We start from the raw sequence: 18,553 nt of genomic DNA, 5'->3' as shown, positions 1-18,553 counted from the left end.
CAAACTAATCTTTTTAAAAAGATTTCATTTATTTGAGATAGAGCGAGAATGAGATAGAGAATGCACGAGGAGGGGGAGCAGCAGGCAGAGGGTGAAGCAGATTCTCCACTGAGCAGGGAGCCTGATGTGGGGCTTGATCCCAGGACTCTGAGATCATGACCTGGGCCGAAGGGAGATGCTCAACCAAGTCACCCTGGTGCCCCAACCAAACTAATTTTATACAAGGAACATCTAATCTTAAACTAGTATCAAATGATTGTATGATCACATGCTGGACTAGAAGGGGACTATTTTGTAATAAGAAAAGCTTTGTTTAACAAATTAATAGAAAGAGAAACCAATTTATGATTTGGTGGTTGGAAAAAAACACTTCGTAGGGAACTATCAAGGAAATAGTCCATCAGGAGGTTTTTATGATACATGTAGTGGCTAACAGCTAATAAATATTCAATAGTGCCAAAAAAGCATTATTCCCATGCAGATAATTACTATTAACTAATACTAATAATGAACTACAGATGTTTAATTTTAGAATTAGTAGTTTTGCTGTTGAATACATTAGCACTGTACTAATTTTTTGAGCTCCTTGAACACTGGGGAATTATATTCCCCAAATCAAAAGTTCAAAAAATGTTTAAGAAACTCCTAAAATAGCTGTTCAGTTTCTCTTTGCATAAAATCTGATACCCCATCCCACAAATTAGAAATAATTAAATAGGAGTTTAGCATTATTAGAGTCAAATACAATGAAATGGTAAAATGCTCATAAAAGGATAAGTCACAATATAAAAACAAAATTGATATTCTCTGGATTGTTAAATTGTTTAGAATCATCTATTTCAGAAGGCAGATGAATAATGTATCAGTTAACAATGATTCTTTTGAATTTCAATGCTATGTCTAACTCAGCAGATAGTTTAAAAAGACATTAAACAATAGATTTTTTTTTTTTTAAAGATTTTATTTATTTATTTGACAGAGAGAGATCACAAGTAGGCAGAGAGGCAGGCAGAGAGAGTGAGAGGGAAGCAGGCTCCCCACCGAGCAGAGAGCCCGATGTAGGATTCGATCCCAGGACCCTGAGATCATGACCTGAGCCGAAGGCAGCGGCTTAAACCACTGAGCCACCCAGGTGCCCCTAAACAACAGATTTTCTAAAATGTTACTGAACATAAGAAATGTTATGCCTCTTGATTTTTCTTTCAAAAAGATAGCAAGCCTTTATTTACATCAGGAATGTAATTCATGAAAAGATATTAAACAGCGTTTTGGTTACAGATAATCCATAAAATGTAGCAATGAGTTGTTCTTACCTGCTGAGAATGTTGTATGGGTAGGGAAGATGGAACTCCTGTTAAGCTACTTGAGGATGGTTGACCCTGGCTTTGCCCCTGTGCCTGAAGGAAAAAGTGAATACAACAAATTAGCGAAGCCCTAATTAAGTATATAGAGAGGTCAGGCTTTTGCAATAAATATTTAAACTCCTGAGAGTTTGCTTGAGCAAAATAAAACATTAGCTTGATTAAGCTAATCAATCATTAGTATGGGAGAGACCGCTGGGGCATCTTTTATAAGAAAGGTTAGGGAAGGATTGTATCACAGAACATATTCTGATCCCACACAAAAACCACTGATGGTTAAAACCTAACCTACTACTGTTGTGCTCCAGCTATTATTTTACCTGACAAAATACTAAAATTCATAATAAAATTCTTACTGAAACATAATAATCAGGAAAACAGTAGTATGACTATTGATGTGAAAAAATTCCATATCTGAAAAATTAAAGACAAAAGGGGATTTGATAGTGCTAATTTGGTTCCTTTTGCTACTTCTTGTAGTGCCGAGGTGACTTCTACCAAAAATGTAAAAAACCTGTTATCATCACTAACCTAGAGTAACGGCTGTCAAAACTAGAAGTGATTTTGGCTTCCCAGGGATCATTTGGTTGTCACAACTGAGGGAGGTGACTGCTACAGGAATCTAACAATTAGAAGCCAAGGATCCTGCTAAATAACCTACAATGCACAGAACAACCCACAACAAAGAATTATCCAACTTAAAACATTAATAGTGATGAATCTGAGAAACCCTGATCTAGAAGGAGTCTAAGTCAAGATAAATGAGGCGAGAAATCCTGTATTCACAGGATTTTATAAAGTAAGTTAAGGAAATGAAAAGGCCCACCGTTGGCGTTCCATTTCAGTTTAGAGGGGTTTCTCTGACGCTTACTTGGATCTGACATTCTACTGCATCTTAACCACTACCAAGTATGCATTCTTCTTGCAGTAAGTTTGGAAATTAACCACCTGGTGTTTTGCTTTGGAATGTTTAAAGACGAATGGCTGGCAGTGCATTAGGATTTACAGTACAGGCTAACAACTGGTGCACTAATATGAGTACACTCATAATTTTCAAGTTTCTGAATCTTTTTGCTTCTTAGAACTATTCTAAATAACTGATACTTTATGTACACTTTTGGGGTTGTTTATGCCTCTTATGAGGGAAGAACACAGGAAGAAAGTATCAAGAACATACAATATTTTGTAAGAGTGGAAAATCTAGAAGATCCAAATGATGCCTTGAATATATAATTGAAAGTCTGCTAGATTTTATAGGACTTATACATTTGATAAAATATATGGAATACATGAAATAGTTAATACTGATTCCACTTGTTGAATTCTATTATATCCTTTGTCTTTAGGTGCAGGAGAGTACATACGCCCATATATATAACAAATAAACTTGTTGAGGAAAGAATCAAGGCCCGAGATATCTGCTTCTTAGCTTGCAACATATATCAGAAATTTGTAAAAACAAAAACCCACCACCCACATTAGATTGTAACTTTGTTGCTAAAAATTATAATCACTCAATTTTATGGATTAACATTTTATTTGGACATGTAATATACAGTGACTTGTTCAAATGATGCCATTTTAAAAGGCATTTATTTTCACTTGTTCCTAAATTCTTAAGATGTTTCCTTTCTGTTTTTTAACTAATGAAAATTTTGTCTATTCCACACTAATGAAAATTTTGTCTATTCTTAACTCTTAAAAAGAAATTTCCCTATTTTACATTTTTTTTTTTTGCTTTACAGAAAACAAGGTTATCCTCTCTTTTAAAAAACCAGTCATGTTTGTCTCCAGGGAGAAAAAAATACTTCACATTAGCATTTATAAATATTCAATACTGAGTTAATTTTACATTACAGCCATTTACATTTTCACTACAAGTTGAAATCATTCTATGTACAAATAGATTTTAACAAGTGACTGAAATTCTATTTTTTGTGTTCTCTTTCTCAAGGGTTTGCGCATATTATAGGTAAATGAGGCAGATTCTCTCTCATAGTTTGTTCTTATATACAAGTAGTTTATAAACCCCCCAAAAGGAGAAACTCTACTAATAAAATTAAAAATAATCCTTATAAATGGAAAGGAAGGACAGAAAACTTAAATGTAATGATGTAGGGTAGTTTAAAAAGAATTGTGGAAGTTTTCCTATAACCTGTGGATGGAGTGCAGATCCTCCTGAAGAAAATGAGGCAGATAAAACCTGCTGAGATGTGGTTCCTTGGGGGAAACAGAAGAAAAGTGGGGATTCTTGGAACACTGTCTGAGGCAGACGGATAAAGGGTAATGAGACTTCAGAGCCAAAAGGTGCAGCTGCTCCCCCTGTAGGGGGAGGTGACTGAAAATCACTGGGGTCTGAAGAAGTAATTTGTGAGGAATCACTGGAATATTCTGGGCTTCCTACTGGCCAGTTCTGTCCCATAGGCTCTACCACAGAAACGGTCAATTCTGGGGCATGGTAATTACGCTGTTCTTCAGTCACGGGCTGTAGGCGACCATGTAATCCAACTGATTGAGGAGGTGGTTCTTCCTGATTCAAGTCCACTGCAACCTGTCGAGTTCGGTAAGCACGCTGAGGTAAAACTCCTCCTCCTTCTCCTGAAGAGGAGCTTGGAGTATGAACATGAAACTCAAATACACAATTGCTTCTGCTCTCATTGTTATGAGTTAATACAGCGGGTGCAGAATGAGGAACAAAGACAGGGTGAAATTTCAAACGTGTAGCATCTGTACTGATAGGTGCAGAAATACTAGAGAGGGGAGATCCTGGACTCAATCCAGAATCTAATCTTAAATTCTGAAGGTGTCCTACCAGGAAAGCCTGTCCAGATGGAAATTCAAAGACAGAACTTGAGGTAGGGCCCCCTTGTACTGGCTTCTGTTCAGGTATCTGTTTCATAGGACTTGACAGTACTTGTGAGTTGTATGGAATACCCTCATACTGTTCTGTCACCTGGGCCTGGTAAGCTAGATATACTGCTTCCTGAGGAATAAAATAGTGAGCTTCTTCTGGAAGTACTAGTCCAGGTCTATAGTCACCGTGAACTTGAGTTGATTCAAACATAGGATGGACCTGTATCTCACATGGCTCTCCAGTTACTCTACTGGCTGTAGTGCCCAACATAACTACGGCCTCTGGTGTCCAGTTAGTTGGGCTGCCACCAGGTGGAAGAAGATTTTGGCCAACAGTCCTCAGCAGGGGTTGGAAGTGGCGAGTTTGGGCTTCCAAGAAGGAGGTGCTCTTACGCCGCTGGGCAATGGCCACCTTCGGTGGACAGGTGGGAGGTGGTGAAAAAGAAACTGGACGTTCATGAATAGTTGGGAAAAATATCTGTGATTCTGGGTATGTTGGGGTCCCCCCACACGGATGCGCCATGGACTGAGGCTGTATCAACATGAATAAGACAAGTAATTCATACATTCATATGTGAAATTACAGTAGACATGCAAAACTGGGTAGCTCTGTGTAACCCTATGAAATGGTAACACCAAATTTATAATTAATAAATAACAATGCTTTTGGAAATTATGTGCATAGTAAAAATCCATTAAATACATCCAGGGTCAATAAAGTTATTCTGTGGGACTCCTTGCATCGGATAAGAGCTGCTTTTCCACAACATCCTCTCTCAAAGGAAATGGAAGAACTTTCTAAGTGTTTATGGTTTTTACCATCAATAAATATTCTTACTCTTAACATGTAATGTAAATTACATCAGTGGAAAAAGAGTTAAAATAGTAAGAGGTAAGGGAAGACAGTAAGACAATATAAACCCAATATTTTAAGAAGGTAGGATACTTAAATTTAAGCTGCAATACAAAATTTTCCTGTACTCTGTGTTCTTATCATCCAGTGCTGTGTTAGAGGCTCCAGTGTCATTTTCTTATCAACTAATCATACGCCTTCTAACTAGAAACCAAAAGAGGTATTTTTGGTGGACAGCAAAAAACACACTACTGACAGTAATGTACTTTTCCCATCTATCCCAGACTAGATGCAGTTGATTTCACTACATGAAAAATGTTACAGATGCCAAATCACTGCATGTCCACTTTTCCGATCCTAGTTAAGGGTTGAGTAATTTGGTGTTCAAATCAAGTGAAAAGGATAATATAAATAACATGGACTTAACAGCACTTTTTATAAACAGAGGCAGTTCTACACATAAGACTCTAAATTTAAAATCCTACCTTGCCAAATGCAAACAGTGTACTTTCATGGACTCTTTTTAAAAAGAGTAGATTAGTTTCATTCTTCTGTAGGAATGGTCCCTATCAAATTAGTAAAATACCTTAACTGTTACTTCTTCACAACAGCTAAAGAGGGCCTCTATTTTAAGCCAGAATGTTACACTTTCCTCTTTATTCAAGGAAAGCCCCAAAGTCATAAAATACTATATAGTTAATCATTCTCCTGAGTAAAAATCTGAAGATTTTGGCATTGCCAAATCAAAAAATTAACTATATTCTCTACCTGGAAAAGCAGCGGCAAGGTCCCACAGTGTTTAACAAAACTTTAAAAGACAGATCTTTTACAGATATAAATGGGGCCAAAGAAAATCTTATGTACTACATGTATATCTAATGTATTCATTACGGTCAAGATCCCACCTTCTTTAAGAAAAAAATTTCCACAAGGGAATATGTGGCCTTTTAGTTTGCCAACACACCATTTTAAACAGCTAACAAATTAAAAACCAACTTTCACTCTTTAATTACTCTTCACTATGGGGAAAAAAGGGACTCATACAGCTTCATTAATGTCTCTTAGACTAAAGTGAAGAGAAAATGTATTTGGGTTATTTCTGATAAAGAGAAAATTTGCTTTTAATTAAGCCAACAAATTTTAAAATGAAGTAATATGTATTCTTTACTAATGTATGAAAATGCCAAGATTTGTACAGGTCAGTTGGGGAATATAATAAAAGCTAAATTTTATTGTGTACATATTCCCATGTGCCCAGGGCATTATTCGCATTCTCTCTCATTACCTCTTTGCTTCCCCACTGACCCCCTTAGAGCCTTAAAAAAGTTTCCTATGGGAAGAACAGTTATTCTGAAAGCATAATATATTACTAAGTATAGTCCTTTTATTTATTTAATTTTTATTAAAATTCTTGATGCCTGGATGTATTCATTGGCAATAAATTTTCATTTGTCAGGAAGTTTATGGTTACATACAGTACTGACAAAGAGGGAAGGCAGGCTGGAGCGTCGGTGCTTGCGCTGAGAGGCAGAGTGCATAGGCAGGACACTCTCCAATGCTTTAGAAAGCTTTTCGGCAAAAGTTTCCTCAGGGGCAATCCGAAGGAGGGAAGGAGAAAGAGGTGCAGACAGCACTGGTGGTGGGGTGGAAGGAGCACTGGGAGAGATGCGGGACAGAGAGGGAACAGCAGAAAGATGGGGAACACAAACCGACATGCTACGGCCACGACGAGGCTAAACAGAAAACAAACACACACATGAAAAACACAGTACTTTGAAAACAAAATAACCAAATGTACAATGAAAATAGGGCATAGCTGACATAAAGAAGTGTTCCAACCTCCCTCAATCCCACAAATCCAAGTTTTTTGAGGAGAGGTATAATTCCACAAAGCACAACTGGCAGATCACAACTATTCTCTCTATACTGTTGGTCAGATACAGGTTATCAACAACCATGATAATGATCAATTCTCTTCCTAAATATTCTGAAATAACATCAATTATTATGAATGTATGAATAAGAATGGCCGACTAAGGTAGTATAACAGGGAAAACAATGAACAGTGGATTGCAGTTTTCTGCAAACTTATTAAAATTAAACAAGAGCAAATTGTTAGTTTAATGCACATTATAAGGTGTAGAAGATTTTAAGACTGAACTACTTTGTTCAGTCTTCCAGAACTACTCTGGAAACCTCAGAAAAGGTTTTTCATTTCTATTTTAGAATGCATCAGCCTAAGAAAAGTTGCTGGCTCAGTATTTTATTTATTCCACTTCCTATCTTTATCTGTAAAGGGTAGAAAGTCATTTTCCGGTAGGAAAAGCTTTAGCTTTCTAGAAGTAATTCACAATAGATACAGACACATTCTGTAGTTTTACTAAAGTAGTCAATGGAAAAACATCTTATATTTAAATCTCTAAAGAGTAAATTGAACAATTTTCCGACATATCAGAAATTCAAATTAAGTTTACAAAGTCTGAGGTGCCTTAACATAAAATTTTAATATAGCTACAAAGCAGTACGCCTAATATTGTTAAGGTTGTCCTGAGCAAACTCGTCACTTTCTTTTAGGTACTGTGAACTGTATCACTAATCATATTTTCTTTTCCAAAATTGGCTGCATAGAATTCCACTGAGCCAAATTTGTGACCTACCAGTAGGAAGTATGAAAGTATCATTATACTTATCATACTTAGTTCATTCCTGGTTCTATTTTTCTCTACCCTTGTTTCTTTTTTACTCTAATTTTTTTTTTTTAATTCCACATTGATATATTATTGTAAGCCACAATAAATTCTTTCTGGAATAAGAAATCATAGGATTAAAAAAATTCTCAATATTTGATAACTCTTCATAGGCTACCTCCACATAATATTGTCATTAAAAGGCAAAGCTGTCATTAACAGTCTTTTAGAGCATCAATAAATACAGTTATGTTTGTGGCTCAAGTATTTAAAATCTTCATAAATGATCATTCTATTCCCTTTTCTAAAACTGAAACACCTAATGTTCATTACCATGTGATGAGGGAAGCCAAGAGATTAAAAATAGTTTTTAAAAAATCTAGTTATTATGATCCACAGAAAACCAATTAGAATAATAGTAGATACGGACATGAAATGCTGACAAATTATACGTCAGAACAAAGAAATACATCTATATAGTCTTTATAAGTTCTTCTACCCTACCTAATTATTTTAAAGGTGAGAAAAGTAGACTGATAAAACAGTGTATTAATAGTTTGTGTTACTGTGGCCATTCATCTTGAGACCTAGACAATGCAGGACTGATGAATGGACTCTGAAACGAACAAACATCTTTTATTTCAAGCTGTAGGATAAAAGAACAGAGCAAGCAGAAATTTTATTTTCTTAAGAGAGAAAGATTCTCATTTAATGCAGAGCAGAAATTCCATACATTCAGATTTAAAAGCTTTCTGAGAAAGAGAAAAAAAAATCTATCTGCCTAAAGATCTCACTAAATAAGTGCTATACAGTGACCAGTTATTCTCCAATTCTTTCGTGAGGCAGATGATGTACTTTATTTACCTCTGAAGACTTCATGGAGTGTCAACAAAAGAAATGGGGTATTACCTGATGATCTATTTTAACATTTTCTATATGAAAAGCAAAAGTGACTAATGTAAAACATGGGTCTATGTGTGTGTATGTGTGGGGGGGTTAATGTATATATAAATGCATACAGTATTTCAAGAAGTAATCTCCATAAGTTGATTCTGAAAATAAATCTGTAATAAAACAATACCAACTAAAGAGAAAAAGCAAATGAACGTATACTGGGGAAGGAATTTGTGTCCGACACAGACTTTAAGGCAGGAACACGCATAGCAACTGATGGTTAACTAAACACAAGCGCTAAATTAAATGGTCATACAAATAAAGGATTTCTTCACTTTACTCACATGCAACATTCTATAATGGTTTGAATGTCTTACCTGTGTTTTATACAGTAAGAAATCTTACAAAAAATGCTCAGTAATTCTTTTAGTAAGTAACCTTTTGAAAACTCTCCTTGTGCCCACCCCCCCTCCCAATCATCTAGATGTCCAACTTAGGCTGCTTTGAACAGTTTCAACTCTAAAGTGCTAAAGAGAGCATTATCTTTAATCAAATGCACATTACTCTAAATCTTATACATACTTTCTTCACATATGAATTTCAGCTAATTCTCACACAGTAATGTTTATGTCTTAGCCTGCCAGAACTATTCTAACTGTACTCTATAGTAAACTTATTTCCTTCAGAAATATACCATTTATACTTTCTACTTCAGACTCTTGCTATTACTTGGACAGTAGAAAGAATGTGAATTTAACACATTACCTACTGGCTCTGGTTATAGGCTTACACTCTTTTATGCAATTACTTACCACACTTGAAGGTGGATAGACCCCATGGGGCTGAGACTGTGCTTGGACAACAGAAGCTGTATGCCCTGGGAGTGTGCCAGTAGAATGTGCCTGTTCATGCTGGGAGCCATATGAAACTGTCTGTTGGCTGCTCACTCGAGATTCTGTGAAGACAGAAGATCCTTGACCACTGTCAACCGTCCCGTCAGCTAAAGGAGAAATACATAGTCAAAAACAGAAAGACAAATCACAAAATGGAGATTTATATTTTCCCATTACAAATCCATGACTTTAGAGTTACTTAGTTTTTTCTTTGCAAAGACCTAACCTAAATAAAAAATGAATACTAGTTTTTAACTAAGTAGATTTCTATGTTTAAAAACATGAAAGATCCATATGGAAAAAAGGTTTAATGTCTTTAAAAAAAAAACAAAACTTCATGGCTATTACAGAATCTTATTACCTGAAGAATGAGGGAAATTAAATGGAATGCTCTAAGCCATAAGTCTTAACTTTGGAGACCAGTGTGTTCTTTGTATTAAGCAGTTAGTTCAATAGAAAACTAACCACCTTGTCAGTTTCTAGTCTATACGTTATTCAGCATTGCTAAGAAAAGCTGAACCAGACTAATGGGTTCAATCACAAATAACTAAGATAAACTTGTTCATATTTCATTATTAGTTACATTTCATTTTATTTTTGTAGATTTTAAGTTTTTTAAAAAATTTTGTATTTAAATCCCAGTTAGTTAACATACACTGTAATACTAGTTTCAGAATTACATTTTATTTTAAGGAATTGTGAAAAGTAAAAATCTGCAAATTGGAACTTCAAGATTTTGGAACCTGTAAAATTATTTTATATCCTAAACACATTTCCTTACTGTCCTGTCCTTCTAGTCTATTAGTGATGGATGTTAGAACAGAAACAAAAAGTAGACAGTGATCATTTCAAATTTCTTTTTATATGGTGGATTCATGATTCAAACCAAGAGGCCAGTGCAAAATGAACAAGATGAAAAGTCAATTAGGAGTATCCTGAGTATACTTGTGTGCACTTCCCAAAATACTTACATAACACAGATACACTAGTTTGTTGGTACTGTAGTTGTTGATGCTGATCTGCCTCAGGTTCTTCAGGTTCTACTTGTGTAGAAACTGAAGCTGAAGTGGTGGAAGCAGGAGGCATGCCAGTGCTGGCAGACGGGATCTGCTTGACTCCTGCCTGGGAAGTACTTGATTGTTGTTCTACCTGCTGTTTGAGACTGTTCTCTTCCTGCTTTCTTTTCTCTTGCTCCTCCCGCACCAACTGCCGCTGTTCTCGTTTTCTCTTAATTAATGACACTCTATCTTTGATGGCTTTTGCCATGGTCTTGTGATCGCCTTCACAGACATACCCAGACTCTACCTAAAGGATAAAAGAGTGCATTAGGAAGCAGTATGATATCAAAAGAAAACAAACTAAATATAAAACAAAAAAGGCACTTCTGGGGAAAGAAGTAGGAATAAGGGGCAAGAGAAAGACCTCCACAACAACTGGTCTTAACCAAACTGTGAAATTACTTGTCTGCATTATGCATTTCTCATCCATTTTTGTAGATACTCACAGGGTGGGTGTCATTATCTTTGTAGAAACTCAAGGTAGGTATATTCTCACTTCTTAAAATAATAAACAATAAATTAAGCCAATAAGGCTCCTTTTATTCTAGTCACTCTATTTCCTGCTCACATGTAACTATTAATATTAACCTGGGTTGTTTTTACTTCTTGTCCCTAAGCAACAACTTAACCAGATAAAACAACTGTGATCAATACATGAAAGTTAAACACACACACACAAATATCTCAAAGTATAAAAAATTAACAATTACAATAAATATCTGTTTCATACCTGACCCCTTCTCAGAGGCAACTTCTATTGAATAGTTATTATAAATTCTAGTAGAGATATTCTATGAGTATCTCTGCATACTAACTATTTTAGGCAAGCCTGTTTGTTTTCTATAGTTAAGAGTCTCTTACAGTTTCTCTCCCCCTGTTTCTATCTTATTTTTCCTTCCCTTCCCATTTGTTCATCAGTTTTGTTTCTTAAATTCCACATAAGAGTGAAATCTTTGTGATATCTGGCCTTCTCTGAATGACTTATTTTGCTTAGCATAATGCCCTCTAGTTCCATCCATGTTAATTTACCATTTCTTGAGCAACATCTTCTGGCACATCTCTTTCCAAGTCAAAGGAAAACTCAATAGCTTCATTGTCTTTGTATTTTCCCTTTAATTTCTTAATATCTTCAATACGTAGCCATAATTTAATGGCTATCTTTTCTCCATCGTCTTCTTCTGCTAATTCTACCCGTACCCCTGTTTCCTCCTGGAAGAAGGCATGGTTCAAAAGGTCTTTGATAGAGTATCTTCCAAAGAGAGAGAAATGAAACAAAGACAAAACAAAATGACATTAGATTGAAAACATAATTTTTAAGTGTGGATAATTATTCTTGGAATAATAAAGAAAGGCTGTAAAAAATAAAAAACGAAGGAAATTTTATAACTCATTTCTATATTGCTCCATGTGAATAGTGATTATAGTTTTACTCTCAAGTTATACAACATCACTTATAAATAAGAGCTGAGAGGAATACTTCTTAATCTAAGTGATCTAATCTCATATTAGTTAACAATGTACTAACAATGGCAAGTAATATACAGAATGTCATAGCTTCAAAATACCACATAATTTATGTAGAATTTATAGTTAACAAATACTTCTCTTTTTTATGATCCTATATGATCCTCGACCAACATCCAATGAGATATTATTTTCTGATTATTAGGAAACAGAGGCTTAGAGAGGTGAAAATCTTGCTTATAGTTATAAGCCTCAAATGGTTGAATCAAAATTTGAAAGTAAGTTTTCTGATTTATAGTTCTTTACCTTCTACTTACAACTTTATTTATCACAATAAATTCTCTTTTAATTCCTTGTTCAACAATTTGTGTAATAGGCAAGAAGTCTGACTGTAGAATAATCTTTAGATAAATGGTTTCAAAATACCAGTAATCTAGTAAACTGTACCATCCAGAAAAGAAACAGAGTAGTATGTTCTAAGACTGGAAACAAATATTCCTTTGTTTATAGTAAAAAAAAGTTCTTAAGAGATGAAGGACTCTCCTTTCCAAACATTGTGTATAAAATTAGAAACCCAAACTAAATTTCTACTAACTAGCCTTAAAGATCATGATGTTAAGCTCTTCCAAATAACAAAGTTATGAAACGAGTATGAGACTGAAGAAGTGAAGATACTGAATTCTTTAATTTGGTTGATACACCTTATCACTCACATTGTTCAGGGGGTAGATTATGCTCAATTTACAGATTTATATTTATACTTGCTAGTCTACTTTTTCTTTTTTGGAAGGTGAGTGGGGATGGTAAGGGTAGATTATTTTTTAAAAACAGACACTGGATCTTTGCCAGGCCTAGTGGGTGATGAATCAGCTATATGACAGATCAGATACTTGCCACTCCTCTGAGAAAAGTTCTGTTAGTACAAATGACTAAGCCAAATCTCCTCCTAAGCTTTGGGCAAAGGTGTCTCTTTTTACTGAAAGGAATGTTGATGTTTTGCTCTTCAATTCTGGCATAATGACAGCAAATCAAGATGTGTAGTTGAGCTGATTTTAAAAAGCCAAGATTTTATTTCACCTTTTAGAATTCAAGGGGTAAAGAACTAAGCAATAGATCTGGTTAGAGAGAGATTGAACCCTACTGAGTTTTATAAATCATGCTAATGCTTTATAAATAGTTTATGTTTTATAAGTAGGTCTCACTGAATATAACAGCTATGTTCAAGGTGGTTCTGGTTCACTTAAACTCTACCATATCACATTTTTACATTTCACTCTATCAAATCTCAATACTATCTTAAATGGACAGAACGCTTCTTCTTTTTTTTTTTTAAGATTTAAAAAAAATTTTATTACTTTTTTTAAAAAGATTTTATTTATTTATTTGAGACAGAGATCACAAGTAGGCAGAGAGGCAGAGGCAGGCGGGGCAGGGGGCGGGGGCGGGAAGCAGGCTCCCTGCTGAGCAGAGAGCCCAATGTGGAGCTTGATCCCAGGACCCTGAGATCATGACCCAAGCTGAAGGCAGAGGCTTAAACCACTGAGCCACCCAGGCGCCCCTATTTTATTTTTAAAGATTTTATTTATTTATTTAACAGAGAGAGACACAGTGAGAGAGGGAACACAAGCAGAGGCAGTGAGTGGGAGAGGTAGAAGCAGGCTTCCTGCTGAGCAGGGAGCCCTATGTGGGGCTGGATCCCAGGACCCTGGGATGGAGACCTGAGCAGAAGGCAGACGCTTAACAACTGAGCCACCCAGGCGCCCCTATTTTATTTTTTAAGTAAATTCTACACCCAGCATGGGGCTTGAATTCACCACCCTGAGATCAAGAGTAGCATGTCCTACTGACTGAACTAGCCAGGCACTCCCAGAACTCTACTTTTAAAGATATTTACATGACATAAATGGAGAAATTAATCACAAATAAAGTATTAAATACACTTTAGATTGAATATTGTATTCAGAGGATATCATTACATTTTAGGTTTTTAAGCAATACCTAAGTCCAAAGTGGCAACTTACCTTTCATCTTTGTTTTGCCGTATGCATCCTTCAATAATTTCCTTCACTTCAGGAATTGCTACTTTATCAAAACTGGCTGGCTTCACCCCCTGAGAAACATGAAAATAGCAACAGAAACAGATCAATAAAGGCAAGTTCTTTGAACTTTGATTCTGAATTGCCTCTTAAGGTTCTATTAGATTGTCTTTTCGCTATCCTGGTTTTTTTCTGGTTTGCCTGCAGGAACTGGTCCACTGCAGGGACAGAGTTGGGTAGTGGCAATTTAGCTCCCACAAGAAAACAAGAACAGTCAGATAGTGTGGTCACTTACTTCCATGGGCTCCACATATAAGTACGGAAAAACTGAGGCTGTCCTCACTATCTTCTGCTGTGTTTCAGGTAAAGGAAGTTACTTGCTAAAGAGAAGGTCCAAATGTTCTAAAAGGTTAGATCTTTTGTGCAGCCTTGTTCCTTAACACATTAATCAACACAGTATTTAACTACTTTGAATAGTGAATCCATGAATGGGCATGAATTCACATGCTTAGTTTGGCAGGTATTCTATTACCACAGTACTCCAACAAACTCAACAAGTATAGGAGTTAAGGATTTGGATTGGTTTGGCATGATAAAAGAACAAATTGTCTTGTACATATGAAACATAAAATGAAAAGTGATAGACTCAAATAAAAGATGATTTCTAATTAATATCAGAAGAAAACTCAATACCACTATAATATGTAATACTATATAGTATTCTAGTAGTATTTTAGAATCTTCATAACACAAATTTTTTGAAAATAAAGATTTCATCAATGTGTGGAAAATATACATAAGATGTAACAAAATACTCTTGAAAGGTGACATGGAGAAAAATATCTCATTTCTCTACCCACCCTAAGTAACCACATGGATTGATGCAGCTGCACTAATATACTGCCCAAGTAGCACTGTAAGTCTCTAAACACATAAAACACAAGGAATGGGAAATAAGAGAGAGGGACTACAAAATTTAGAATATAGTATATAAAGTTTAATCATCTATAGTCTCAGTGATAAAATAGATTAAAACAGAATTAGTGATAATAATTTGGTAAATCATAGAAATGCATATAACCTCTTATAGACTGGAATGAAAAGCATCGAATGGTTAGCACTAAAAATTCTTTAAATACTGGAGTTGTGATGAGATAATTCTCACCGATTTTTTAATTGCATTATTCAAAACCCCTGATTTGGAAGATTCTACCTCTATCTCTAGGGCTAACACTCTACACCAAGAAACTGTCAGTAGGGCTGGCCCTAAAGTTAAATCCATGCATTTACAAGATAAGTTTCTTTCTTTTTTAAAAAAGATTTTATTTATTTATTTGTCAGACAGAGAGAGCGCGAGTGTGCACACAAGTCAGAAGAGAGACAAAGGGAGAAGCAGGCTCCCCACTAAGCAGGGAGCCCAATGTGGGACCCTGGGATCATGATCTGAGCCGAAGGCAGATGCTTAACTGACTGAGCCACCCAGGTGTCCCTAAAAGGTTAGTTTCTAAGTACTGACTAAAAGGTCACAATTTTCCTCAATCTTCTTATTTTTCAAATCCAACTAAGTTTTCCCAATTGGTCTTTGTCGTCATACAATAATTCTAATAAAAACAAGAAAATAATGTTGTTGAAGCTAAAAAGCTGCTTTAATTGAGCAAACTGGTACGGTATTTCAGACTAAGGCTTTAGAAAATATGAACTGTTTTAAGAAAAAAATGGATGACCAGTATAAAAGTCCTCTGGTAGTAAAAACACTGGAGATTTTGTGTTATGTTTGTTTTTAATGTTCTACAACAAACATGTAAACCTGTGTAAAAGCAAACTTTAAAGATGCTATTTATAAACATAATGAAGAGCAATCTAAAATACTTCATATTAAGTCTGCAGAACATTCACTATTGGCAAGAATTATCTAAAAGAATGTTCTCTGGTAAAACTGGAACACTTATACCTATTTGGCCTTTGCATGTAAAGACAACTCAAGTATTACAGGAAAATGGCTAAAGAGAATACAGAATATGATTAGGAGAAATGCTTTTTCTATAAACATACATATTTTAGGGGAGTGCAGTTTACTTTTCCGGCAGTAAGACTATATATTAATAAAACACACATGCATTGATTATATTAAAAGACTTTTCTGTTCTGATTTACAGGCATCTTGGAAAAATGATTTCAGATTCCTTGTCTAGCAAATGGGGACAGTATCTGTACAACTTATATTTATGGCAGCTAGAATCAGATGTAGTATCTAGACTGAAAGCTCTCTGAATTAAGTTTGCTGATCTAAGGCCTCTTTTGAATTCAGAGGCAATCTCCAAGGATCACAAAGCTTAGGGCTAAAAGGAACCAAAGAATGCTCTTGAAAAAGAATCACCAAGATCTACAGTGAACCTACTTTTATCCTTGGTTATCGTTATGAGTGCTGTGAAGTGTGTAAACCTGGCGATTCACAGACCTGTACCCCTGGGGATAAAAATACATTGTATGTTTATAAAAAAAAAAAAAATTGGAAGGGGAGGTGAACCATAAGAGACTATGGACTCTGAAAAACAACCAGAGGGTTTTGAAGGGTCAGGGGTGGGAGGTTGGGGGAACAGGTGGTGGGTAATAGGGAGGGCACGTTTTGCATGGAGCACTGGGTGTTGTGCAAAAACAATACTGTTACGCTGAAAAAATAAATTAATTAATTAAAAAAAACAAGGTAATACTTTTGTTAATCCTACCCATGCAAACATATTTACATTCACTGCTCTACCAACAGGAATTTCTATTAGCTGAACAAATGAGCTATATAATGTCGTAACAGCAAAACCAGCAACTGTGAATCACATCTACTAGGTCAAGTTGCTTTCCTAACCTATCCAAGATTCAAATATAGAAAATTCAGTACCAATGCTATGTAACATTCTGATGCCACTGCCAACTTAAAAAATGGATTCCAGGTATGAAGGGAGCCAATAAAACTGAGATACACCTTACCAGCAGATAGTATTAAAAGATTAATGCAGCTTACTGTTACCCACTTAGATAATGAAAAAGGTAGAAGAAATTTCAGCTACCAGTCAGCTACCATCCAGAAGCCAGGATTATCAAAATATCTAGCTTCTGAATCATTCGAGAAGCAAGAATATATGAGGACTGTAAACTGAAAATGAGTCTCAAAATGTAAAAATGAGCATGAAACCTCACTAACCCTAAAAGTGACCTACAGAAAAGTTATCTGGGACATATAAGAGAAAGCTGCTTAAAATAGGCAAGTACTGGTTTTGATACATTCATCATACTTACAGGCTTCTTATTCTTAAGAAATGAAAAAACCCAATATATTAAATATATTTTTATATATTAATATATATATAATATATATATTATTTTATATATAACAATATATTAAAACATGATTTTAAAACATGATTTTAAGTACCAAAGTAATGATGAGAAAATATTTGGTAATATAAAATTCTGTCTTAATCTTTTCCCCTTTTAGTTCATATACTTCAACAAAGATGATCAACTTGGAGCCTTTAAAATCCTCCTAATGTCCCCTCTTTCCTTTACTTCCTGATTTGACCTCACTAAATACTATTCTAGTCTAGTTCTGACCAGTAAAAGCAAAGTTTTGCTCACTTATTCTGAATGAGATTTAAAAACACAAAACAGAAGAAAAGAGCACTAAGGTAGATAAGTTAGGCTAATATTTTACACATTAAGAAAAATCTGATTAGAGACATACCCTCTTACCCCATTCTTCTACAGCCAGCAACCCACTGGCTCTAGAAATATTCTTGCTTACTTTTGTAATCCATAGGATCTCTCTTTAGGCATATTATGCTATGTTATGTTTTTTTTTGACATGGGAGTAGCATGTTTCTCTGCACTAAACAAAAGTACTTCTTGAGCATCTAATGTATATCAATTTACTTCTGAGTTTATACAAAATTATGTATTCTCTTAAAACAAAGGACACTTCTGTGCAATTTTAGAGTATTAAAAAAAAAAGAAAACAATTGTGCCTCTATCCAAAGTCACATTAAGAGCTGATATAATTGTTTACAAAATGTTGATTTGAACTAAGAAAAATAAAGAAAACATACATGTGTCTTATACACTTAGTTTTTCTTTTAATTCTTATACTTATGGTTTGCCAACTAATCTGCTGGAAAAATAAAAGTGAGTCATAATATAATATTTTCTGGTTCAATATTCTAGCTCTAAAAACGGTCAGCACTTTTTTTAAAAAAAAAATAAAGATTTTATTTATTTATTTATTCAACAAGGGTGGGTGGGGGAGAGGCAGAGGCAGAGGCAGAGACACAGTGAAAGGGAAAACAAGCAGAGGAAGTGGGAGAGGGAGAAGCAGGCTTCCCCGCTGAGCAGCGAACTTGATGGAGGGCTCAATCCCAGACTCCAGGATCAGGACCGGAGTTGAAGGCAGAAGTTTATGACTGAGC

At 35.2% G+C, this 18,553-nt stretch overlaps 1 protein-coding gene across 13 annotated transcripts in view; it reads right to left on the bottom strand.

Annotated features, from left to right (window-relative positions):
• Window positions 1-18,553, bottom strand: part of WNK1 (WNK lysine deficient protein kinase 1) — a 152,310-nt gene that overhangs the window by 32,022 nt on the left and 101,735 nt on the right. For 12 of the 13 annotated variants that reach the window (XM_046011965.1, XM_046011969.1, XM_046011968.1 and 9 more), the window contains 5 exons: window positions 14,085-14,173; window positions 11,629-11,848; window positions 10,513-10,846; window positions 9,461-9,648; window positions 1,314-1,397 (listed from right to left, as the gene is read on the bottom strand). In XM_046011965.1, the coding sequence (XP_045867921.1) occupies window positions 1,314-1,397; window positions 9,461-9,648; window positions 10,513-10,846; window positions 11,629-11,848; window positions 14,085-14,173 (915 nt within the window). Of the gene's footprint in view, window positions 1-1,313; window positions 1,398-3,516; window positions 4,747-9,460; window positions 9,649-10,512; window positions 10,847-11,628; window positions 11,849-14,084; window positions 14,174-18,553 lie in introns of all 13 variants that reach the window. The other variant, XM_046011979.1, reaches the window with a different exon arrangement.

This window comes from Meles meles, chromosome 7, assembly GCF_922984935.1.
Source record: "Meles meles chromosome 7, mMelMel3.1 paternal haplotype, whole genome shotgun sequence".
NCBI classification, from domain to species: domain Eukaryota; kingdom Metazoa; phylum Chordata; class Mammalia; order Carnivora; family Mustelidae; genus Meles; species Meles meles.
The sequence above is the reverse complement of the archived record's forward strand: the minus strand, read 5'-3'. Positions and strand labels throughout refer to the sequence as shown.